The 24,703-nt window shown below is 37.3% G+C and overlaps 3 protein-coding genes across 3 annotated transcripts in view; 2 read left to right on the top strand and 1 right to left on the bottom strand.

Moving 5' to 3' along the window:
• syne1a (spectrin repeat containing, nuclear envelope 1a) overlaps positions 1 to 5,735 on the bottom strand; it is a gene marked incomplete at its 5' end in the record, with an annotated part of 122,127 nt that extends 116,392 nt beyond the window's left edge. The window contains one exon of the mRNA XM_079255095.1: positions 5,640 to 5,735. Coding sequence (XP_079111221.1) covers positions 5,640 to 5,735 — 96 coding nt within the window. The remainder of the gene's footprint in view (positions 1 to 5,639) is intronic.
• Positions 5,736 to 11,685: 5,950 nt separating this feature from the next.
• myct1a (myc target 1a) lies at positions 11,686 to 14,742 on the top strand. Its single transcript, XM_079254982.1, has 2 exons — positions 11,686 to 11,921; positions 12,734 to 14,742. Exons 1-2 carry the CDS (start codon positions 11,867 to 11,869, stop codon positions 13,267 to 13,269), a joined length of 591 nt encoding a protein of 196 aa, XP_079111108.1. The 5' UTR covers positions 11,686 to 11,866; the 3' UTR covers positions 13,270 to 14,742.
• A 1,755-nt stretch (positions 14,743 to 16,497) lies between these two features.
• On the top strand, positions 16,498 to 24,355 carry serac1 (serine active site containing 1). Its single transcript, XM_079255194.1, has 17 exons — positions 16,498 to 16,587; positions 17,111 to 17,215; positions 18,467 to 18,503; positions 18,626 to 18,768; positions 19,651 to 19,740; positions 20,351 to 20,482; positions 20,570 to 20,691; positions 20,788 to 20,916; positions 21,058 to 21,171; positions 21,468 to 21,630; positions 21,828 to 21,978; positions 22,207 to 22,348; positions 22,582 to 22,682; positions 22,976 to 23,073; positions 23,164 to 23,346; positions 23,438 to 23,581; positions 23,684 to 24,355. The coding sequence occupies exons 2-17, from the start codon at positions 17,122 to 17,124 to the stop codon at positions 23,818 to 23,820; spliced, it is 1,980 nt and encodes a 659-aa protein (XP_079111320.1). The 5' UTR covers positions 16,498 to 16,587; positions 17,111 to 17,121; the 3' UTR covers positions 23,821 to 24,355.
• The last annotated feature ends 348 nt before the right edge of the window (positions 24,356 to 24,703 follow it).

Genomic DNA, 24,703 nt, shown 5'->3' with positions numbered 1-24,703 from the left:
ATATATATATATATTACATATACATATATATATACATATACATATATATATACATATATATATATATATACATATATATATACATATATATACATACACATATATACATATACATATACACATATACACATACACACATACACACACATATATATATATATATATATATATATATATACTATATATATATATATATATATATATATATATATATATATATATATATATATATATATATATATAATATATATATATATATCTACATATATATGCACTCACACTGTGTACTAGTGTACACACTAATACACACAGTGATTTTACAAGTTATGGATGCTTTTTCAGCTCCCTTTTTGCCTCCAGTACCTCATTCATCCACTTTCCTGATTCCAGCTCTTTCACCCCAACAATTTCTAATTAAAAACGAACCCCCTCCACACTTCCACTGCAGCACTTTAGCCCTTGTTCTCAATAGCATCCTCCATCAGACGCTCAGTACCACTACTCAACCCTCACATGTCCATTCACCCTCTCTATTCACCATCCCACTTCATTTGCGGCACATTTTTACCAGTCCCACTGTAAGTGCTGAGACGGAAGTCCAAATGTCAGCCCATTAGCATAGCTAAATGCAATTTCAGTAATAATGACACCACATTAAAGAGAGCAAGAAGGGGGGAACAAGTCAAAGTGATTATCAAAACAACCCCCTTCCTTTTTCAAGCATCATCACTCCCTTTTCCAGTACCAGATGTGCAGAAAAGGCACTTTGTCATTGACAGAAATGTCCAAATATCACAGTGTTCATTAAGTCAGGCCACTGATACAGTAATTTAAGCAATTTTAGCACCTGCATCACTGACATGCACACAAAGAGCAATCAGGAACATGACCATACAAATGACGACATGTGAAAATACTGAAGGTATTTGCAGTGCAAATTTTTGGACTAAAATTTTAATAAAACATTAAGCAGAGCTGTTTGTCATACTGCAACGTTAGTTTGTAAAAAAAAAAAAAAAAAAAAAAAAAAGATGTTGATTACTGTTATTTATTTGCTTACTTTCTGTGCAACATGCTGCAAAGAAAAAAAATAAATAAAAATCACACATCACCTATAAAGAGTCAGGTACTTATGAGCTGGAAGCTTCTTTCTTCTTTATCAAAAGAAATGCATTAAGGTGACCAAAACACAATTTTAACACCACCCACAATCAGACTGAGCATGCACTAAATACAAAGCACCTACTCCACTAGAAACATCAGGGGGTTATATCAAAATACCACTTAGGTGGCACTAAGAGCATTAGAAAGACTCAATTTGGCTTTGAAAAATATATTCAGCTCAATGTTTCTCTGCTGCTCTCCATGAATGTGTGTGAGATGACTGAATGTGTATTTATCTGTGGGATGCTTTATGTGTGTGGGAGTGCATGAGTGGGTCAGACAGTCTAAGCTCTTTATCCAGGTTCAGTGGCCCACCACACATTACATGCACGAATAAAGTGAAAGGACTGGCGTCAGCACACTACATAAATCACGCTGGCCACAGCAGTAAATTCAGTTATAAGACTAGTCCTTGCTGCAAAGTAAGAATACTGCCTGGAACAGAGCCAGAATCATCTGCAAAATCCTGTTTCATACAACCACTTGAGTGCATTTATGCTTATCCAGCTGGGCCCATTTTCTGGCTAATCAAAACTGCACCTAAACCAATTCTTTTTGCAACAGCAGATGTTTGCCTTTTGTTTTATTAAAACAGTCTGTCATATTTGAAATGTCATTCTCTGAATTCTCCTATTTCCTTCACTATTTCTCGCACACACAAAAGAAACTTGAATTATTATAAGACAAGAGTTTGTTATGCCAGGTGGAAGATTGTGTTTGTGTCTGGAGGCTGAACAAGAAAGAGGACACCTGTCAGCTTCACAACAGGAAATAACATGCCAAATACAGATAATTTTCATTGCTTTGAAGGTAAATGGAAAGTGAGGGCGGACATCATTCCTCTGGGAATATGGTAATTGTATCCAGAAGTAAACAATAACACAACATAAGTAAAAAGCTGACAAAGGGCCTAATTTTGCATTAATGTGTACAAGGAAAGTAATTGGGATAATAAAATGATATATTAAAGGTTAAGACAAGCTGTGTTACTCTTAAAATGGGATTTATTTTTAGTTAGTGACAAAGTTTTAACATAACTACTCACAAAACAGGTGCGCAAATCAGATTAACATACAGAAAGAACACTAAAAATAATTATAATTATTAGTATTTACTACAATGTTAAAGCTGAAACTATTTTAAATGGTCAGATGACATCCGTCGGGTCAAGACTTCACACTCACCTTCTAATTTACTGCCAGAGGCTAAATTTCCCACCTCCCAATCACATCCTGACAGATGAAAAAGGGAAGAAAAAGGGTCAGAGGTGTCTGTGGGTAAAAGATAAGAGCATACAAAGTACTACAAACGATGACCGAGTATATCTTAGAGTCCAATCCACAGACATTGTATAGTGTGTCAATCAAAGCTGTCTGATTTTTTTAGTCTGACAGACAGAATCAGTAGATAGTTTAAGCACAACGCGAACATTACAGTTAATGCCACTTAAAGAATCATTCTGCTCTATTCTTAACATCACACCATCTCAAAGGTATTTGCAGTGCAAGACCCTGTTATAACACCTTTCAATACATCTTAAATACATCAAAAGGTTCTCAAATATCACTCTGACTGAATGGCATTAGGCAGTTCTGCAAGTCTTTCTATACTGGCAAAAGTGCTCTAATTTTGTTCAGAGAGAGAAAAAAAAGAATGATTGTTGCTGGAATATTTACCCAAACACTCTGACCTTTGGGAAGGTGTGACATTTCAAACAGGATTCTGTGTAAATGAGCATCATTCTACCTTACTTATTGTATGGGAGGGACCTTCAGTGACCTAATCTTGTGATGTGTCACTCAACCCTTCACTGACTGTCAGGATGAAAGAGATTAAAATCTGATCTGTAATAGAGGCTGTCACTGGGAGGTCTGCACCAACTCTAAACACAAACACCCACAAACACATCATTCAATCAAACACAATGTTCTGTAATGGAAAAAGGGTCTGAACCAGACATTGCCAATAAGCCCAGAGGGTAAAAAAGAAAAAAAAAAAAATCCTATGCTGACTGTCATGCAACTGCTGCCATAGCAACAGGTCACAAACAAACTGGAAAGACAACAAAAAGAGGTAGAAAAAAAGAAAAAGAAAAAAAAACATGTTTTTGCCATTCAGTTCTGGTCTGATTGCCCTGAAGACTCGCTCTGGGTCTGTTTAACCACTCAGCTAAACTGCTGACTCCCAGCCGTGTGACGGGGAGGTAAAAAAAAAAGAAAAAAAAAAAGATGCATAGTAGCTATTTTTAACACACAGTGGTTGTTTCGGACCTTGTGTGTAATTCTGGGCACATGTGCACGTGTGAATCCATGGTATCTAGAGCCAATGCACGATGAATGGTGGTGTCACAACTAAACAGGAGGCTGGCATTGCTCAAGGTGACCGTCTGCTTAGGCCTTCTTGGCTGCGGCCAAATCATAATGTCGCCCCTGGCAACAGGATGTCACCCTGGCCTTATGCCAATCTGAGGATCTGTGCCAGACCCACTAGCAATCAGGAGCTTAAAAACTGGTGTGTGGGGATCTCGCTCTTTCAAACTTGCTCCTGTTTTTTTCAGTCCCATTTTCATGCTCTTCATGCTGCCTCTCTTATTCCCATTTAATCCATCCAATACTTTCAGGATGAGATTTAAGTCCGTCAGATGAGCTGACCTCTGTTGCCTTTACCCTTTTAACCTCAACCTTTCTTCTAGCTTATGAACCCAATTTAACAAAATCATTTGAGCAAAGCTCTAATACAACCCTCTGAATACTGGACTGATTGAGAAACTCAGTTACTTTATTCTGTATTACCTGTGGACCGTTCAGGTTTACACACAGCCCACGCAGGGAAATCTTAAGCAGGTGTTCTGTATAAAATGAGATGTCACAAATTTTCCTGCTTGATAGGCCAGTAGATGGTTTAAACCCAGAGGCCTAGGCAGGAATGAACGCCTCCGCCACCCACAAAAGAGAAAACAGGTGAGAAATAGAAACAGAAAAATCAGTACATCGCTTTTCTCAGTGATGAGAGACAACAAACAAGCAAATTCCAAAGCATATGGAGGAGTTCAGGCTGGGAGGTGTTCAAAGCAAACTCGCTGTTCTTCGCCATATGGTGTCACTAATTGCAGTTATTTCACAGCAACGGAGAGGTGCACCAAAAGAGATGGCTAAAGGGAGAAAAACACAGCTCCAAAACTGGGGCGAAGTTGTGTGTCTGTGTGAGGTTTTTTCTTTTTTTTTTTTTTTTTATTAAATAACTTCTAAATTAAACTTAAATGTCATAATATCCACTGGTGAATTGTGGAATGGGGTTCATTTGAGAAAACTGCATTGTGTTAAAATATGTTAATTTAATCATGCTTAACGGGACTTCTAAATGAAATAAGAAACCTAGATTAATTTAATCTGTCAGGTGATGAGAAATCAAATTAAAGTTTTTGGCAAATCATGTGAACCCCAACACAACCAGTTTCCAAAAAGCATTTCACTGAAGTGACATGATAATAGCAAGCAAAAACGACAGGAAAAGCAACCTTAAATAAGTGTCACCGATATAACTTAAAGATGTAATTTTGACTTTATGACACCAGACAAAAAACACACATGCATGTTTGCCTTTTCACACACAGACTAATGAAAACACAAGTGCTCCTCTTCCGTCTAAACATCTTGATATTATCTCAGGTCCAGCTCCCGTTTCCCACGAGATGGACAAAAACCAGAACACATTAAATTAAGCATCACATGTAAGTATATTCTGCCAATGCCTCTATGAATAATCTTATAAAACGGTATGCGTTCAAGAGATTATGGATGGAATAAAAATTTATATATAAGGGGAAAATATTGATAATGACTGCACAAATCCATTCAAATGGCAAATGACACATACAGTAAATCTCTATTGTCTACAAGCACAATTTAGGAGTTTAAAATACAGTGCATGTTTCAGAGGAAGGAGATAATTTGGCTGTAATAAAGCAGCATTGTTCCCACAAACCCCTCAGTCAATGCATCTGCATAACTGAATAACAAGACTTGCCTTATCTGAAATACCACAAGACATGAAAAATAAAGCAACTGTTGCTAAAAGGCTGTTTGTTAAAATGTGATAACCATTTAGCCAGTTGGTGTTGACTTATTGCCATACACAAAGGCTTAGCCAGACACATATTGGAACAAGTCATAATTAGGTTTTTATTTACTTCATTTATTACCAAATATTGTTACATGACTCTTGTGTGTAATATTTTCTTCATTGATAAAATTTGGTTGTTTGTAATAAAATCTTCACTCCTACACTATTATTATTAAATATTAATTAGCTTCTCTATGTATTAAGCTTAAATAAATTAATTTGATTATGATCAATTGTATCCACTCGGCACACACACACAATTTAATCTTCTGTTGCAGACTGACAGCTAGAATGGAGGATTCTAAATTTAGATCAATGGACCCACAATTGTGATTCAAAGTGTGCATCCACACCTGCACACAGTGATGCAGAGGGGCCACGTGGTTGCTACTGTTGCTCTCAGTTTTCACAGAAACTGCCACCTCAGACACCACACAGGGAGCAGCCATATTGGATCTCAGCTCTGGTGTCACCTGACTGTCCTGCTACTTTGCCAGCGTCATCAATATGACGCTGTCACTGCTAAAAATGTGCTGATGTCTGCAGCAAATATAAATTAAAATTTGCTTTAAAATAAAAAAATTTAAAAAAAACGCTAATTTTAATAGGCTGAATGTTAAAATGTAAAAACATCATGGTTTCAATGTCTGTCTGTCTACAGAGGAGGCTGAGGATTCGGCTGTCCACAATAAGAAAGTCTTGCTGCTACTGTGGAGTTAAGCGAGAGGAATAGACTTCATCCTGTCAGCTTCTCCGGGGATTAGCTGTGCTATTGTTTGCCTCTCACTCTGTTCGTAAACATATACAGAGGAACATATGAACGTGTTGTTATTGTGTGTGTTCAAGCAATTAGGTATATGCTGGAAGCACATCCACAAATGAACAGGACATACACAAAAGAGCTTAGCAATATGAAAGTCTCACATAGCCTGAATATCCTTACATATGGTTCTTTCTTTGCCACAAGAAAAATCAAATAACACACTGTGTGCAAAGACATGCATCTACAATCATGAACAAAAATCCCTATGAGAAAAGATGTTTAATGCACTGATGGCAACTGAATGCCAGATAAAATACAACTGATTATAATCTAAAAAAGTCCTCTGTTCTCACATACTGCAGCTTGTGACATTGCATTTCCCATCTAATTTCATCCTTCAAATGCCAGACCTGTGCAAACTTGAATTCCACTACTACACAGAAAAGACATTCACAGTGTTTAATCAGCTGAGATGAGATGTGTGAAAGTCATCTTTTACCGTCTCTGCTGTGTCAAGCAGGTCACCTCTAAAAATGCTGCAAACCAAGTTGGGGAGCAGTGTGAGTGAGTAAGCATTCTACACCTACCTTGCAGCCTCTGCATCACGTTGGCAATGTCTCGAGCAGAGTGTCTGTAGTGCCTAGGCGATGCCATCCCGATGTCCTGAGGTCACCAAAGTCACGTACCGGCTCCTGTGCGTCACCTTTGCAGTGCTGTCATGCTGTGACCAGGTGTCAGATTACATTGCAGTAGTCTAGTGTCTTCATACTGACTGCAGAATATCAGAACTGAATCATGTCCAGGTTACTGTGTCTCTCTCTTCAAGTCATCCCTGTTACAGTAGCAGTCTGCAATCCTCACACTCAGCAAAGCTCCTCCCCTGATAATGATGATGTAAGTGCATACTGTATGTGTACGCCAGCCTGCATGTGTGTGAGCTGAACATCTCAGCCCAGCTTCCCCTCCCTTGCTTGAGTCTGTTACTTCTGCAGACAGGTTTGCTTCCCACGCTACAGGCACTGCCACCTGCTGTTCAACCAACAGAACTGCTTCTCCATGTTGCTGAAACCTCAGATCCAGAGATGGTCTTGCATACTTGCTGGTTCTGCTGCAAACAATGTGCATGTGTGTGCGTGTCTGCATGTGTTATGTTTGTTAGTGTGAAAGAGTCAGAGAGGCAGAAATGAAAAACACTTTCAGAAACAGAATTTGTTCCAGGAAATGTGAAACAGCAACAAGCCATTTCTTACTTGAAATGACTGTATTACATTGCATGTAACTTTGGACAATAAACACTAATAATATCCACCAAAAATATCAGTGTTTTCCCACATGATTAATTAAATGGTTCTGCTGAACAAAGATCCCTCGCACAATAATTGTAAATAATGTTTAAAAGCGGCGGTAGACTTCAGAATAAGAATACATAAATTTGTCTTCTTCATGTTGCACAGTATAAAACAAGTGCCATCCAGTATGAACATTTTTGGCTGTGAATTGAAAAACTGGATGATAGTTATGTCTTACATTAAAGCTAATTTTGCTGAATAGTCAATTGATACTGATTATAAACTAATCAATCAAAACTCATAAAAAGTAGTTGAACACCTGATGTCAACTTTCAGAAGTGAAAGAGTGAAACCTTTTTATCTTTACATGGGTTGCAGCCAAAACTGTGACTTGACTGATGTTCCTGGATGCAAATAATCACAATAACAACATTGAATCTATGCAATTTACAAAAAGCGCTATATTGTATATGGGTCTATATGTGGGAATATAAATGCATGATGTTGTGCTGCAGTCAACATTGTTTTATAAAAGCTAAACAAAAAGTGTTGCATTTGAACCTGTAGTGCCCCCAAGTATAACATTGTTTTGTGCAGTCATGTGTTTTAAAATTTACTGCTTATCGAACATATCAATGAATCATCTTATGACATCACCACAAGTCTGCTCTTCAACTGCTTAGATTAAAGGAGAATTGCTCCATTTCATAAAATTAATCTTTTTTTTAGTTTGTTTTGACAAAGCAAATTTTCCGTAAAAATACACATGAACACACAAATTGCACATTGCCTATAAGCATCTATCAAGAATACAAGTTCCAAAATGCTTTTCTCCACAACAGATCAATGGCCCTCTTTGAAATGCAGGAGGGAGGTGTGATGAGCCACAAGACTCTGAACACTTATCTCAATGTGTAATCCCATTAGACAAGACCTTTCATCATCATCTCCAGAGTTCTCAGAAAGCTGAAAGAGCAGCCGCAGCGCTCTGGCCCACAATGTCAGTCAAAAGGAGGAGAGACAGAAGGGTGGGCATAAAAAAAGAAGACAGTAATAAATCATCTTTAGTTGCAGATTGAACTGGCAGTGAATGAGGGAGATTTAAAGATGGAATCTGGAGAAAAACAGCTTAGTGAAGCCTATGTGTGTCCAAATTAGCTTAGTTTGGTAGTATCATCTAGGTACCTTTTGAAATAACTATTGTGTATCTTTTTTTCAAGTATTAAATTTATTTTTAGCAATAGGATGAATAGTTTTTACCAAAAGTGAGGGTTGATGATGGAGATTATATATACAGTAACGGGGAACATTACACAGGCAAAATCAAATTGCTTTGTTTGAATGGAAAAGCCCATCATTGAATATACTCAATGCTCATTCTTCCCCACATTGTCAAAGAAAATGTCATTAAACATAGCAACTGTGGTAATTGAAGTTACAGGCGTATCCAGTTGCAACAACCGCAGCAATTGCAGCAAAAATAATTCAGTACCAGCAGTTTCTCTTACCAAAAGCACATGTGTGGGAATCTCCTGTTTGAATTACAACTACATTAAAATGTTGTGTGATTGGCTGAGTGCTCTGCAGCAGGAGCTGACTGCTGATTCCTGCATTTCTATGCACCTCAGCTTGAGGTGACCTCTGAATCTGTTTGGTCCTTAGGGACCAAACAGATTCAGCAAAGACTGAGTCGACAATGCAGATGCAACAGAGGGAAGCAGAGAGCGAGACAAAGCTCATGGGTCAATACAAAATCTTCCAGTAGTTGCAAAGACCTGCCCTTTTAAGATCCATTTTCTTATCTAATCATGCACAGAGAGAGGGCTGGGACCAAAACCGCCAGTGAAGTAATCTCAACCATGCACAGTCAGCACTTTTCTAAAATCTTATTAGAAAGTTTGTTTGGAAACCTGCATGTTAAATTCAGCATGGAGGCAAAGATACTATTCTGCAAATCTGCCATATTTTCACAATTACAAATTTTTCTCTTTAGAATAGAATTTTTCTATTTTTGCAAAAATGACAAAAGTGTACAAACATCTGCACACCACCTGGCATAGCTCTGGTCCATAGACATTTCCATGGCTTTAGACCACCTTTTCATTCAGAAGAACAAGGTGCCCCTTCCTTTTTGGGAATCCAAATGAGCGAGTATATAAACATTCAAATAGCCGTAAATACTCCAGTTGAAGAGCCAGATAATCACTTTCCTCAGTCCCCGAAAGAAGGGGCACCTAATCCCTACAAAACAGAAGAAGGGTCATGTGGTAGAAATGGGATTGAGCCCCTGTGTTGCTCGTTATCCTTGTACACACATTTGATAGTCCAGTAAATGAATGTATTCAGCAACAGCAAATCTAATTTTAGCACCCTCACAGCTGGAAACACCACTGTTGCAGCCTTTCAGAAGGGATCACTTGAGACACGGTGCACCTCAAATGACAGAATAGGAAAGTTGTGATGGAAGCTGAAGCCCTCATCACAACTGACCCAGGTTCAAGTCCTGACCTGTGAACCACTTAGCTCCATGTCATGCCTCACTTACCTTTCTCCCACAGCTTATTACTAATGTTCAGCAATGCTGCTGTTGGGAATCACTGACTTAAGTGAACCATTACTCTTTATGTTAGATTTCCTAAGTGCTATCAGGATGTTGGATGATGTTTGTCTGCTGTCATAAATCTGTATGTTTAGACTTTAACAGCAATTAGACTGTAAATCATATAAAGAATAAGTTGAAAGGTAGATTTATGTTCTGTGCTATGTAGTTTATGAATGAAGAAATGACACAGCTGATCTGCTAACACAAAGTTGGTTGTTTCCCATTTAAACCACTTAAAAATGGGCAATTCTGTGTGTATTGTTGGGGGGGGGGGGGGGGGGGGGGGGTGAAGTTAAGTTATCTTTGAGTATTATTCCACCTACTGCTTAAAGAGAAGAACAGACAAAACATTAAGTGCCCCCATTGCTTTTTATTCCCAGCACAACCTCTGTACACTGAACTTTACTGACTTGACTGGCACTGTTTACACAAAAGAATTTCCTTTTCCCCCACTAGATTGAAATATATTTTACTTAATCACATATTGTAATTTCTGATTCTCACGTTAATTAGAAGCCACTGTTACACACATTGATAAATAAATATTAATTCAATACATTTTTCGAAATTCCACCGATTTGTTTAATTTTAAATACACAGTAACACAGAGTATCTTTGCTTTCTGTATCGTGAGTTTCCAAATCTGACAAATCACATCTTGACAATGCCATGTCTCAAAGACAGTCTCCTGCATCAATACACAGAACAGCAGCCACAAGTTTCCCTATAAAAGAACACAATGGACCAATGCGTACCATTTAAAGTATTGTTATGGGTAATTGGTTCTGGTTATTTTGGACAGGTTTTACAACAAAGATAATAATTTAAGGAAGTCCAAGCTTTTGTTCAACTGTTTACTCTCTTATTGTCTGTAGAGACATTGAAACTTGACTGTTTCTTCATGTAAAACACTCAATATGTCATGCCGGTGCATTTAAAAGACTGACCCGATTAACGCTGAAAGGGAACTTAAGGTGAAGAAACAACTCTGGCAAGTAGTGTCAAAAGTTCATTCTTTCATTTTCCTAACCGCTTAATCCAATTCAGGGTCACGGGGAAGCTGGAGCCTATCCCAGCAGTCTTTGGGTGAAAAGCAGGGTACACCCAGTCCATCTCAGGGCCACACAGAGACAAACAACCACTCTCACTCATTCACTCAGTCTTGTCGTACTATATTGTTTCATTTGGAGAGGTACAACCGAGTAAAAAGCAGACTTGGCAGGTAATGTGGAAAGACTGAGCTTACAAACACAAATGCTGGAATTCAGGCAGATATCTCCACACTTATGGGCTTTTTGAAATGCAGAGTAGCCTCCTTCTGCATCACGACAACTAACTAATAAAAGTACTTATAATCTTTCAATCATCAGCTCAAAATGTGGATTTCCCCTCGGGACCCACAGCAGGCCCAGAACTGTACCAAAGAACTGAACAAAACATCGGTGATAATTAAAGACTTTTCTATGATGGAAGCAGTGGGATTGACTCTTAAACTAACGTTATGATAAGTTGTTACATTAGTCAACTTGAAGGAAGTGATGGGAGAGGAAATGATTGCAGAAACACCCTGCTTCTCAACCTTCAGGATCTCTGTCCTGGACAGATAAGCCACTCCTGTTGCTAATTTCAAGCAGAAAAGCAGGAAATGTGACAGCGTCGTTTTCCGCTTCCATAAACAAGATGACTGCCAGAGTTTGACGCCAGTCCTGTGCGTCTCTGGGCTCAGTCTCCCTGAGAGAGTCAGACATACGGACAGAGAAAGTGAGCAAGGGAGCAGAGAGGGAGAAAGTAAGAGAACAGGAAAGAGACAACTCGGAAAGACAGGAAAATCCATCAGAAAAAAGGAAACACAGGCCAGAACTGACAGAGACGGGCGGAGAGGAGAGGAAAAGAAGACTGAACAGAGTATCAGTCTCTCTTTTGGTCATGGCTGAGAACAACACTAATCTCCTTTTGGAAATGCTGGAGTCTTTCGATGCTGGTGAGTTTTTTGTCTTTAGATTTTTTTCCTAACTTTCCTTCTCTTTTAGCTGGTCTTTTAGATGTGGGCTCTCTAAACATGGCTGTACTTCCCTCAGGAATGTTAAGCTTTAATCATTTCTGAAAAGGATTCAGTGTGTGTACGCCTGTCTGCTTCTGAGTAGTACAATACTGATTGAAATATTTAAACGAAATCTTTTTTATTTCTTATAATGCACACTCCAACTTTACAAGAAACTGCTATGTTTGCTTAGCATCCCCTCCCCTCGCAGGTTTTCCAAAAATGTCATTTCCAGATGATGTTTGACTGCTGTCTGCTTTTCCCTTTCCTAAAATGAAAGGAAAAATGTAGTGTAGCGTAGTAACATAGTCATTTTGAGACTAATAGCATGATAGGAAACTGGCTTGTTTTCCCTGGAATAAGTCCAACCTGATTTGTCTAATCTGCAGCATTCTCTCTCTTCTCTGTTTTGGCATTGTTGCTTCGAATAACAGAAGGAAGGAGCAACATGTCAGTCACTTTGCTGTAGGAATAAATTAGTTTTCTTAAGAATATTTATTCAAGTAAACGTGCAACTGTAAAGTTTCATGACACTGCTTGTACCTTCCATGTGTTACAAGCGAATGTACGTTATAACTTGGTATGGCAAGAGCATTTAGATGTATTACATGAAAAGCACTATTTTTGATATACTGAAGTATAACCACAGCAGAAAGGTGAAAAACGAAAGGGGAAACCACATGGAAGATGCTTGTGATGACTGAAAATGTAATACACAACAAATCTATTTCATCATTTTTCTGTTTTTATAGTCCCTCTGATTATAGCTTTCTGTGTGTCCATTGCTGTGGGTCTGCTCTTGGGTGCCCTGGTTTACGTGATCCTGACATGGATGTCCCGACGCAAAACAGGATCTGCCAGTATCACTCGACGCCAACCACGGCAATCCCATAACCGCCCGGGCTTTAACCGCAACAGCAGCTATGATCGTCGCAGCAACAATAGTTTAGTAAGTGCTGCTTTCAGCTTTCACCGCCAGAATTCCTCACCAGATCACCTCGACCCAATGGGACACAAATCCAGCTTCAGGGCTTCCACCTTCCATCCTCTCATACACTGCAGCCAGATTGCAAGAGAGGCAGAGGGGGGGAGTCAGACCACGCTGCCTCGCACGCCAACTCTACCCATGCCAGGTGGATCAGCTGAAACTGCTGCTCAGCCAGCTGCTACTCCACCAAGACCGGAGCCATTTTGGGGGAACAATGGTCTGAGGGGTCTCAATGCTGCACAGACCCCACCTCCAGCTTATGAAAGCATCATTAGAGCCTATCAGGAAACATGCACCTGATGGGATAAACAACACCTAAATGAAACATGAAAGCAGAGTTTGGAATGGATTTTCTATTAGATACAGACTTTTATGTGTACTTATTTGACCGGACAGTTGAAGATGCCATGATCAACACAATAACATCATTTTTCTATTACCTTTGGTCCATCTAAGAGCATATTTGGCTCAAGATTTTCAGGGTCATCTCAGACATTGAACTGACAGATTACTTTGTTCACAAATAATTTCTCAGAAAATAATCAGTTAGTTGGTATTTAATGTAGATTGACAATGTGCTTTTCCAAGATATTTTTATGAGGTAAAGCATAGCCTTAATTTCCAAATATGCGTTTGTGGTTGGGGCTACATAGTGGAAGGCACGACATATGTTTTGTACGTATCAGTCTTGGAACAACACAAAAAAAGAAGATAATGGAGACTTAACAAAGAGAAGTGTGAGTTAACATTTAAACCAATGCAAAACATGTTGACAGCCAGTTTAAACGGATCTAAATTTTTTGTTTGGTTTTGCTGCCTCACATATTTTTTACAGAGCTGAGTGTGCTTGCATAAACAGTTTGCATGAGAGTGACAGGAATGAATCCCAAAGTTGGGCATTCCGTGTTGAATATTTTATTATATGAAGTGTCTTTTGAGTGTAATTTAGTGAATTATTGTTGCTTTTAATTTAATGTAATAAAAGCACAAACATTTCCATATAGCTCATGATCTGCTATAATGTGACCCTGACAAAAATCTGCTTTTTGTATGACATGAGGAGCTGACAAGGTTGGAAACCACTAGTTTAAGTTAACATTTCATCATATCTTAAAAGCTTTTAGTATTATTCATTGTGCAAACCTTTGAGCTTAAAATAATAAAATAGTGGAAAAGTTGCAGGTAGGCTCTGAAATGAACTGAATTGGGGGTCATGGCCTGTAACAGAATAAAGCAGCAAAAAACTAAATCATTCACTTCAAGCTTAAAGGCTTCAAAATTACGCTTTTGTACACTGTTTCAAAAATTGATTAGCTTTTTCTACCCTTAGATGTTTACATAAATTTCAGCTTTTATTTGTGTAGCGCCACTTCACAACGTTGTCTCAGGGCACTTTACAGACACATCAATTCAAGCCAATTCATAAATAACCTAGTTAATATAAACCAAATGATTGCATTGAATCTTGATTTCGATCAAATCTCCCATCCTGAGCATTAAATAATAATCAGTTAAATAATTATGCAGCTGACTACATTCCAGGTGGTGAGTTGGATGGGACGTGCCAGTTGACTGCGACATCACTTGGCTGTGCTGGGAGACCCGACTCCACCCCCCGCCCCCGTGTTTTCTCTTATGTTGTGACTGTCTGAATTTGTGCTTTTTTCTATTGGAGGTGTGTTTTTAATTTGTATCTCTACAATGTGCCCTTCTTCTTCTTCTTCTCTATCCTGCATAAAAAGATGTGCTGCTCTTTGTGGCTGCTGCCTCAGTCTGCCGGGTCCTGTTTATGTTTATAAGTGTGTGCTTGTCTACAGGTCTACCTGTAGATCAATGACAATAAATGCTTCTGAATTTTCTAAATCTGAATTTAAACAAATTAGATGGCAACATTTTGTGCTGTTAGAGGTGAAATTGAAAAGTATCATTTCTGTTGACTGTTAGTCAAATGTTGATTGCTTTTTAAGATTGGGGTGTAGTTCCATAAAGATTTTTATGTTGTGCATTGGCGGATACAACTCTACTTAAAGATCATACATACCCAGACTGCAATTTACTATATCCCCAATTCCAAAAAGTAGATAAACAAACATAAAATGTTGAAAGTGAGACCTTACATTATTTCATGAACAATATTAACTCATTTTGAATTTGATGACAGCTACATTTCTCAAAAGAAGGTGGAAAAAAAGCTATGTTTACCACTATAGCACCTTTTTTTTTCTTGCAACAAAAGTCTGGAGTCTTTGTGTATTTTGTATTACATAATGTGCCAAAAATTTCCAAGTACTTAAGGTCTAGACTGCAGGGAGGCCAGTCAAGAACCTGGACTCCTGTAAAATGAAGCCACTGTTGTAATTGATACAGTATGTAATTTAGCATTGTCTTGTTGAAATGTGCAATGTGTTCCCTGAAAGGCATGCCATGTTGTTCTAAACCCTTATATACTTTCAGTTCTGAAAGCACCTTTTCATATGTGTGTGTTGCCAATTCAGGAGGCACCATAATAGGATCAGTGATCCAGTTTATTGAAATGAGCACAACTAAAGAAAATCTAGATGTTCCTTCTCATATTTTGTCTAAAAGATGCTGTATCCAGAACTTCTAAAAAAAGATAACTTTAAACCTTTTATTTGCTAGATCACATACAACTTTTGTGGATTGCCTCTGCCCATGTAAATCAGCTTTGGTTTAGAGAAAATTGAGTCATTTCTAGAACATATTCATACATGGCATCTTCATTAACTTGATAGAGGTTTACCTACATTGAAGATGGCACAACAAATTGTGTTCAAAGTGAACAAGTTGTTGAAGCAGCCCTGGGTACATGCAGTTATTTGCATGAAATAATTATGCAATTTTAATACAATTCTTCCAAAGATCTCAAGGGTCACAGGGATCTAGTCAGGTGCCATGTGCAAAAACATGTTTCCAGAGTCTCAGAATCTTTTAATAATGTAGATTAATATTATTGTCAAACTGCTACAGAATTTGTGGATGTAGTTTTAGCAGATGAAACCTCTATTCATCTTCACTTTAGAGAGACTGTGATGATTATGATAATAATAATAATAATAGTAATAATAATAATAATAATAAACTATAACAGAATTATAAGTTGGTACATTCAGTATTAATTAAAATTTAAATACGAGCCAAACTTTTAAAGTAAAGGATGAATAAAACGAGTCTCATTTGTAACAATACTTTTTAAATTAACCCAAAAATATACTTGCATAAATGTGTTTTATTCTTCCCACACCCTTTAAAAAAACATTTTTTTCTGGTAAAAGAAGAAATAGGCTACTCAAAAGTTTCAAAAAGTCAAAGGACACTGATACTCACCAGAAAATATGGTTATAAGACAGAAAAACATCAAACATACTTTCCATTGTCAGTGCTTAAAGATAAAACTGAAAATAACGATTACAAAATTACCTTTTTAATCCTCTCATTCACGGACTGGACCGCAATTTGAGTTGAATAGTTGACAGAATCCTAAATTACGCTTGATGACGTATTATTTGAGCGACATATTTGCGTTGTGTTTTTCACACCGGCTGTGGTCGTGGAGGACATTACCATAGTTCTTTTAAAGCCTGTCTTTGAAAACACAAGGTAATTTAACTATTAAGGTGTCACAATTAACTCGCAACATTTCTACAAGTTAAACTCAGTGGTACACATGTTTTACAGTCTTAGGGAGCCGTAAAAGCGACCCTTTAGCCAAAAGCTAACTAAATCCTAAGCAAGTGGTGAGCTAAACATTATTTCAGCTTAACCGGTTGCTATTGATCACTAAAGTGTTTATGGTGCTTCACGACATAAGGATGGAGTAATGTTTGTTTGTGTAACATGATAGATAATGGCAGGTGGAAACTGACTTACATTACATTGGTTGTGAACCCAACCCATAGCCTAATTAGCCACCGTTAGCTGTCATTTTTTAAAATGAGTTGATAGGAAGTTAAATTATGGACTTGTTTTCGCCACAGGTTTGTGGTGCAAATAACCAGACTAAATTTAATTACATGGCTTATTTATTAGCTTTATTTAAAAAATGTGTCTGTAATATCCAAGCTTCTGATGTAGAAGGCCTGGATCCCAAACTGTTGTATCTGTCGTGGTTTGTTTCATTCAGACAAGCGGAGGATGTCTGGCGCTGCGCTTCGTTTGATCCGCTGTCGAAGATTGAGCACAGCTGGGCGGCCTGGTGTGAACAAAGTCCTCCAGTGGAGAGATTTAAGTAAGTTATTAGGCGTAATTGTCCTACCTTTGCAACCTTTGGTGCAACCTCCGCCAAGCAAAACATTAAAGAATCCTTTTAAAAATTCCTGGATCCAAACGGTGACCTAGATCACCACTAAAATTGAATCGGTTCTTCCTTTTCACATTTCCAACAACTGAAAATTTAATGAAAATCCGTTAATAACTTTTTGAGCTATCTTGAACACAATTAAATAGATAAACGCCTGTAAAACATAACCTCCTTGGTGGAGTAATCAGCAAGGTTTACTGAAAAATACTTGTAAATAGCTGCACTTTGTGGTTCACCCCCCCTTTTCTTTTTTCCTTTTTTTTTTTTTTTTTTTAAATATTCAAAATAGACTTAACCGGTGTGCAAGTTATGCATGCCAAATCAACTAACCTCAACTAACTAGATCCTGGTTTAGGAACTGTGTCCTGTTTACAAGCAGGATAGTCCCTCTCTGCTTTTTCCCAGACAACATGGTGTTTGTCATTAAAGAAAAAGGATCATTTAGACTCATGACTGGTTGCTTAAAGCAGTGTTTCTCAGTCACTGGCTTGAACCATTAAGTCACGGGCAATGTTGCTAATCGTCTGCCCAGCTGATTAAACAGTGATTGCCTTCAGTTGTGTTGCAGCAAGGACCTGAATAGCAGTTCCTTCCTGTCTGTTGCAATAGCTGTACAAGACTCTCCATGTAGCAACTATCATTTCTAAAACATTCTTCAAAAATATAATTTACCCTATGTGTTTAATGTGGTATTTTAGCTGAAGTCAGTTTCAATAAGTGTCTATTCGGACAATTAGGATATTTATTAATTTATTTGTGGCTGTAATCACAAACTGCAATCACTAGCAATGTGGTTACAAGTGGTCTCTCAGGACACGAAACAGCCTTGAGATCAGCCATTCAGTTTTGTTTGTTTATAAGGAAAGTTAAAAAGAAAAACTTTTTGACACCCTTAACTCCTAACCCACATACTTTTTCAGGAAGCTGTAAACCTGCTTGTTGTTTTAATTCCTTGAGGCCGCCCTTCTGACTTTCTTTATATACCCCATCATGTTTCTGACTTTTTGCTGCTTAAATAAGTTGGTTATGTCATACTCTCTTTGTCATGGCATAAAATAAAAAAGTCTATTAGTTTTTAAAAATTTGAAACATACTTCAATGTTTTTAGCTATGAGACATTTATACTCTTAATAGATGTATTTAATATGTAGATGTATTCTGTTTTTTCTTTCAATTTAGAAAAAATAGCTAAAGTCACTGGTGCAATTGTCTTTGGGTGAGTTTTCATATTCGGCTACAGATTTTAGCACCTCATTAATCAATGATCAAAATTGTTGCAGATTGCCTGAAAATAAGTATTACAATGTTACAGCTTATCCATTATTATCCTTTCTGCAGGGGCTGTCTTTTTATTACTTATGAAGTGGTTTCCTTGGATAAGGCTGTGACCATTGACACAAGTGCAATCCTACAGGAGAAATATAAGTCTTACATTTATCTGAGAACTACACCATCTGCTGAAAAGGAGACTCTAACAGCAGGTAATAAATTAAATTTGTTATGAGAGGGGCAGTGTGGGAAGATGCAATGTGTAGCATTAACCCATAAAGACCCAAACCATGAAAAAATGATCACATAAGTCCAATTCTTTGAATATGACGTCTTACAAAATTTTACAAAATGTAAAATAAAGAGTGCATTTTTAAGGGATATTTGCCATTTGCTACCATGTGATATGTCAACATTTTTATAGTGTAACCTTCTGCTTTGTAGTGTCCATGAGGGGCAGAACAAAAATCAGATTGTGTTTCACAGGATTTTGATCAAAGTTCACACCATAAAGTGATGCCAAATGTCTGAGAAACTCTATGTATCATGTATGTCATGCTAGGTTCTTACAGGTTAAACCTTAAAGAAATCTGACTTTTGTTATTTTTTTAAAGTTACATTTTTGTTTTTTCACTGATCTGCTCTCCAGACTAATATGGACAGCATTTTGTAAACATGCTGAGTGGGCTTATTTATTTCTTATATGGGCACAAAGTATTTCTGAGCATGCCTTGTCCAGCTGATCAGGGACACCTATTGTCATGTCATCCTGTCTTTCCTTTCCCTCTCCCATCATCTTTCCTGTCTGAATCTTTGGGTCACTCTGCTCTGTGATCTCATTTCCTTGAAACAAGATTAACATTGTTTAAAGTATCAGTCACAGCTAACATATGTTCATACCTACCATCAATCATTGTTGAGTTCAACTGGAATGTCTTTCATATATATATATATATATATATATATATATATATATATATATATATATATATATATATATATATATATATATGTATATATATGTATATATATATATATATATATATATATATATATATATATAAAAATGAGTTATTTACTCCTAATGTTTCCAGGACTTGCACACAAAGCAAGGAGGGAGCTTCATAAAGCAGCAAGGCGGTTTCTGGAAGCGTCCTCCAAACTCTTACTGCAGTCACTTGATGGTAAGAAACTCAGTTACTTCATACCAGTTCACCTACCTAAGTCCTGATGGAACACATTGTGATATTGCAGAATGTCTAACACAATGTTTTGAATTGGAAGTCATATAATATTTAATATTGTTACCAGTATAAGCACAAAGTACATTCACAAAGAATTAGCGTTGTCCAGCCTTTTCTGTGCACTGGGGGTTTATGGAGACCAGAGGAAGCACCTGCTATGATCATGAACATCCTGTTTTTGAATCTCACATAGTTTGTACATTAATGTGTTAAATGTGTAGTTGACTGTAACATACATGTTTTTGGTGTGTGTGTTATAGAAATATGTAGAAACATAAAAACAAATATATAAATTTATATATTTTGACTTTTGACTTTTTATAAAATAATAGCTGCCAAGTTGATGACTCAAAGTTCACTGCCACAAGGTCTGTACCATAATTTGCTAGCTATATAATAATTAAATCCAATACATAGAAGCTGTTAGTGAGCTAGGAGATTTAGAGTAATTGCAGTTTTAAGTTTAATAGAGGTATTAGTGGCAAATCTTCCCATTATGTTCTGTATGATATTAAGTCAGTCAGTCTATAATGAAAGTTTTGTGTCTTAGAGCACTTTAGCAGTGTGGATGCAGACCCTCATGAGGTTGCATTATGGGTGTTGCTGAAGAAGACACAGTCAGCAAATAAGGCCATCCGACTGCAGGCTGTCCAGGAACTTGCGGATAATCACCACTGGCACGGTAAAAACACAAAAAGAGCCATTTCATTTCAAGATACTAAGAACAAATTTGACATTTATTAAATCACACCAACTATGAATAACACAGATTATCAGTACCACACTGCAGCTCAGGTTATTGACCAGCGGACTGCAGTGGGCCTGGCCCGGACTCCTCAGGTAGACCTGCGGTTCTTCAGACACCCACCTGCACTGCCTAACCTAGAAGATGTATGCATCTCTATGAAACATCTTTCAACTGAATTGTTGCCTCATACGTGAACTGTGTATAAGAGTTTAACTAAAACGTGGTTTACATCTTCTCAGGGTTTGTCAGCAGAGGATGGTTTGCGGCAGCTGTTGGCTTCTCTGCCTCAGTCAGAGGTGAACAAATGTGTTCAGTACTTCACCTCACTGGCGCTCAGAGAGAGCACTCAGTCCATGGCAGCACAGAGGGTAATTAGTTGTATATATACATATAGTCATAAACAAAAAGTAACTGCCTGTGACACAGAGCAGTAGGCTATTGTACTCATAAGTTTAAAAAAAAAAAAAAATCAAAATCCTCACTAATATCAGCATTGATTGATATTGCAGGGTGGTCTGTGGTGTTTTGGTGGCAATGGGCTGCCTTATGCTCAAAGCCTCACCACCGTTCCCTCAGAGAAGGTGGAGTCCTTCTGTCTGCAAGCACTGGTTCAGCACTCAAAGGTAAGCATTTGTGAATGATTTAATAAGGAGGATAAGATGTCAGATTCCATTTTATATTTGTACATATTGTCATTAGTTTGGTAGTGCAATATGCAGCACATGTTTGTCCTGCTCCCTTAGACATTTCAAAGTAATTCTTGGAAAATTGAATTCAAGCTAAACAAAGCTTTTTCTGTTTTACACATGCAGCCATTTCTGTTTCTTAACAGCAAACAGCCATCTTATTGTGGTGGAATAATTCAGACTGTGGTTGATACTTTTTTCTAATTATTTAAAATGGGGGTTTTGGTCTGCAGGTACAGAGCCACTGTGACTACATAGTTGCAAATGGAGGTCTGCAACTCCTTCAGAGAGTATATCAGCTGCGAAGAGACTCCTTAAAGATTCAGAGGAATATCATTCGTATTATAGGAAACTTGGCACTTCATGAAGACATCCACCAAGCCATTGTGCAGTCTGGTAAATATGTGATAAATATAAAGCCCTTTTATTTATGAATTACCTTTTTGTTCTTTCCCAGACATGCTTTAGTATATTTTTACCTGGTGGTATGTATATTGGTATTTTCTGTTTTCATTGATAAACTGAAAATGAACCAACACAGTAAAATGGATCAAACTTTTTTTCTTCTTCCTCACCTAATTTAACACTGTCAGGCTGGCTGTTTGTCCTGGCAGAGATGATGCAGTCTCCTCAGGTCATGCAGGCGTCTTATGCTGCCCGCGCTCTTGCCAACCTTGACAGGGAGACAGTGAAGGAGAAATACCAAGATGGTGTCTATATCCTCCACCCACAAACACGTGACAAGTAGGAAAATAGTTATTACATCTTTTATTATATATATATATATATATATATATATATATATATATATATATATATATATATATATATATATATATATCTGTGTGTGTGTGTGTGTGTGTGTGTGTGTGTGTGTGTGTGTGTGTGTGTGTGTGTATAAAATCTTTTTTTTTTTTTTTTTCATTTAATTTGCAACCCTACAGTTATCTTTGATAATGTGTTCATTTGCAGCCAGCCAATCAAAGCAGATGTGCTGTTCATCCATGGGATTCTAGGGGCAGCTTTTAAGACTTGGAGGCAGAGAGATCGCAATGCATTAGAGGAAGAGAACGAACCTGAAAGTGATGATGATTATACAGAGTGCTGGCCAAAGGTGACGAATGCTCATAATTCCTTAAAAGCCACAGAATATTATAAATTACCTTCAAGAGTTTAGCAGGGTTTTCCTCCCACAATGAAGGAGAAACTTTAAACCAGTTGGTTTATGTGAATATGTATCTCTAGTCCAGGGGCAAGTTGAGGTCTACAGCAGATTTTGATTTATTTTGGGACCATAAATCCTCTGTCACAGCTTTACAATGTTACTGTGTTCTTGTTTAATGACAGTCATGGTTGGCAGCTGACTGTCCAAATCTGAGAATACTGTCGGTGGAGTATGACAGTCATCTAAGTGACTGGATGGCCAAGTGTCCTGCAGAGAATCAGAGGTGAAAAAATTGTAATTCCTCCATATGTTCACTAATAATTCAGTAATTTTGCTTAATTGTTGAGCAAAACAGTTGGAGAAAAAGTGTTTTCTCTGCTTATAGAGGAATAATCACATCAGCTTTGGTGTAGCTATAGCCCTGATGTGCCACACAAGATGTATCAAAGATCATGGCTGTTTTAAGCTAATAAAGCTACTTCCTTTAATAAAATTGATCATATTACAGTCCAATGTATTTGATTTTCATCAGTCATCATAGAGGTTTTTTTTTTTGTTTTTTTTTTTTTTTTTAAGGAAGTCATTGGCCTACAGAAGTCAAAAGTTACTGCAGAAGTTAAAACAAGCAGGAGTTGGAGAAAGGCCTGTGGTTTGGGTAGCCCACAGTATGGGAGGTATTTCAATTTCACTTTCTTTCTTTCTTTTTAGATAATATTTTAAATAAACATATGTCTGTATTTCTGCTTGCATCTGGTGTCTGCCAGGATTGCTTGTGAAGAAAATGCTGCTGGATGCCGCTGAGGACCCTGATATGCAGGCATTATTAAAGAATACAAAGGGCATTATGTTCTACAGTGTTCCTCACTATGGCACTTTCATGGCAGAGTATTCTGTCAATGTAAGATATCTCCTCTTTCCCTCTATAGAAGTCCGAGAACTCTGTAAAGGTAAGTGTGTGCAATTATCTCTATGATTGTTATATGTTTTGTAGAAATTGTGGAACTTCTGCTATGAGTCAATATCTGTGTTTAATTAAAGACTCGCCAGCCCTACGCAACTTAAATGAGAGCTTTCTCAACATTGCCCAAGAAAATGAAATCAAGGTCCTGAGCTTTGCAGAGACGCTGCCGACAAACATTGGTCCCATGATCAAGATACTTGTGGTACCAACTCAGTCAGCGGGTACGTAGCACTAGTGTATAGCAGACAGAAAATATTGAAAGCTATGACAAGTAATGCAGTTTGTCTACTTCTCACCTTAAGCATGCTCTGGTTTGGTTTCAGACCTTGGCATCGGAGAGCTCATTAAAGTGGATGTAGATCATCTTAACATCTGCAAGCCAGAGAAGAAGGATTCATTTCTTTACAACCGCAGCCTTCAATTTATCCAGGAAGCACTGCAAAGCTACATCAGCCAATGACTGAAATGTTCGAGTACAAAAGCAATGATACAACCTACTGTGAACTTGAAACGAGAGACACTCCTGACGAGCCCTATCACTAAACCCCAAAGAATACATATCTTCCTTTTACTCATCCCCTTAGATTGGTCAACATTACTCAAAAGTCATGTTTTAATGATTTTTTACAAGACTAAATCGCCATGTTTACATGCAATTTCAGATAAAAAAAGAAGCTTTAGTTTTTAACAAATTTGTATTTAAACACATTTACATTTTACACTTGGCAATAAGCAGACATTTAATTTCCAATAACACTCGCACGTACTTGGAAGAAAATGTACTTATTTAAAATTTTATTTTTATAATGATCAAATTTAATCAGCCTACTGTATAATGATCACAGTTTGTGCCTAAATGTATTCCTTCCTAAGCCTTGTCATGTATGTATGGGTCTGGGTTAATGTTTTATTTTATTTCTGATCATTTTGTTTTAATGGAATAACTAAACACTGAACCTTGATTAACTTGTATTTATGGGCCCAACTGCCACTAGAAATGCTCATCACTTGCAATAAATCAGATTAATTTGTGAAGTTGGAGAGTTTCACTTTTGTGCACTGCTTATCTGGTTACTCAATATAGTGTATGCTGTACAGTAATATAGTTTGAGTATATATCTTTATTTCATTTCCTGCAAAAATTCTCACATTTACTATATTTACTTTTCTCATTTCTAATAATATAAATAAATTGTGAAGTAACAATCAAGGAGAAAAACAAATAGCAAAACATGTAACACAATGCACAAAAAGTTATAAATATTCAACTTTTTGTGTAGAATATACAGATAATGTCAAAGATTTATGCTACACTGATATATCATGAATATAGGACATTCAAA

This window comes from Telmatherina bonti (genome assembly GCF_933228915.1).
Source record: "Telmatherina bonti genome assembly, chromosome: 16".
NCBI lineage: Eukaryota > Metazoa > Chordata > Actinopteri > Atheriniformes > Telmatherinidae > Telmatherina > Telmatherina bonti.
The sequence above is the reverse complement of the archived record's forward strand: the minus strand, read 5'-3'. Positions and strand labels throughout refer to the sequence as shown.

What these genes read in the sequence shown, in the direction of transcription:
- myct1a (XM_079254982.1), top strand. Translation starts at nt 11,867, where the DNA reads ATGGCTGAGAACAACACTAATCTCCTTTTGGAAATGCTGGAGTCTTTC. An exon ending in GCTGGAGTCTTTCGATGCTG is followed by an intron (nt 11,922 to 12,733) that starts GTGAGTTTTTTG and finishes CTGTTTTTATAG; the next exon opens with TCCCTCTGATTATAGCTTTC.
- serac1 (XM_079255194.1), top strand. Translation starts at nt 17,122, where the DNA reads ATGTCTGGCGCTGCGCTTCGTTTGATCCGCTGTCGAAGATTGAGCACA. An exon ending in CACTGGTTCAGCACTCAAAG is followed by an intron (nt 21,172 to 21,467) that starts GTAAGCATTTGT and finishes TTTGGTCTGCAG; the next exon opens with GTACAGAGCCACTGTGACTA. An exon ending in GGTAGCCCACAGTATGGGAG is followed by an intron (nt 23,074 to 23,163) that starts GTATTTCAATTT and finishes GGTGTCTGCCAG; the next exon opens with GATTGCTTGTGAAGAAAATG.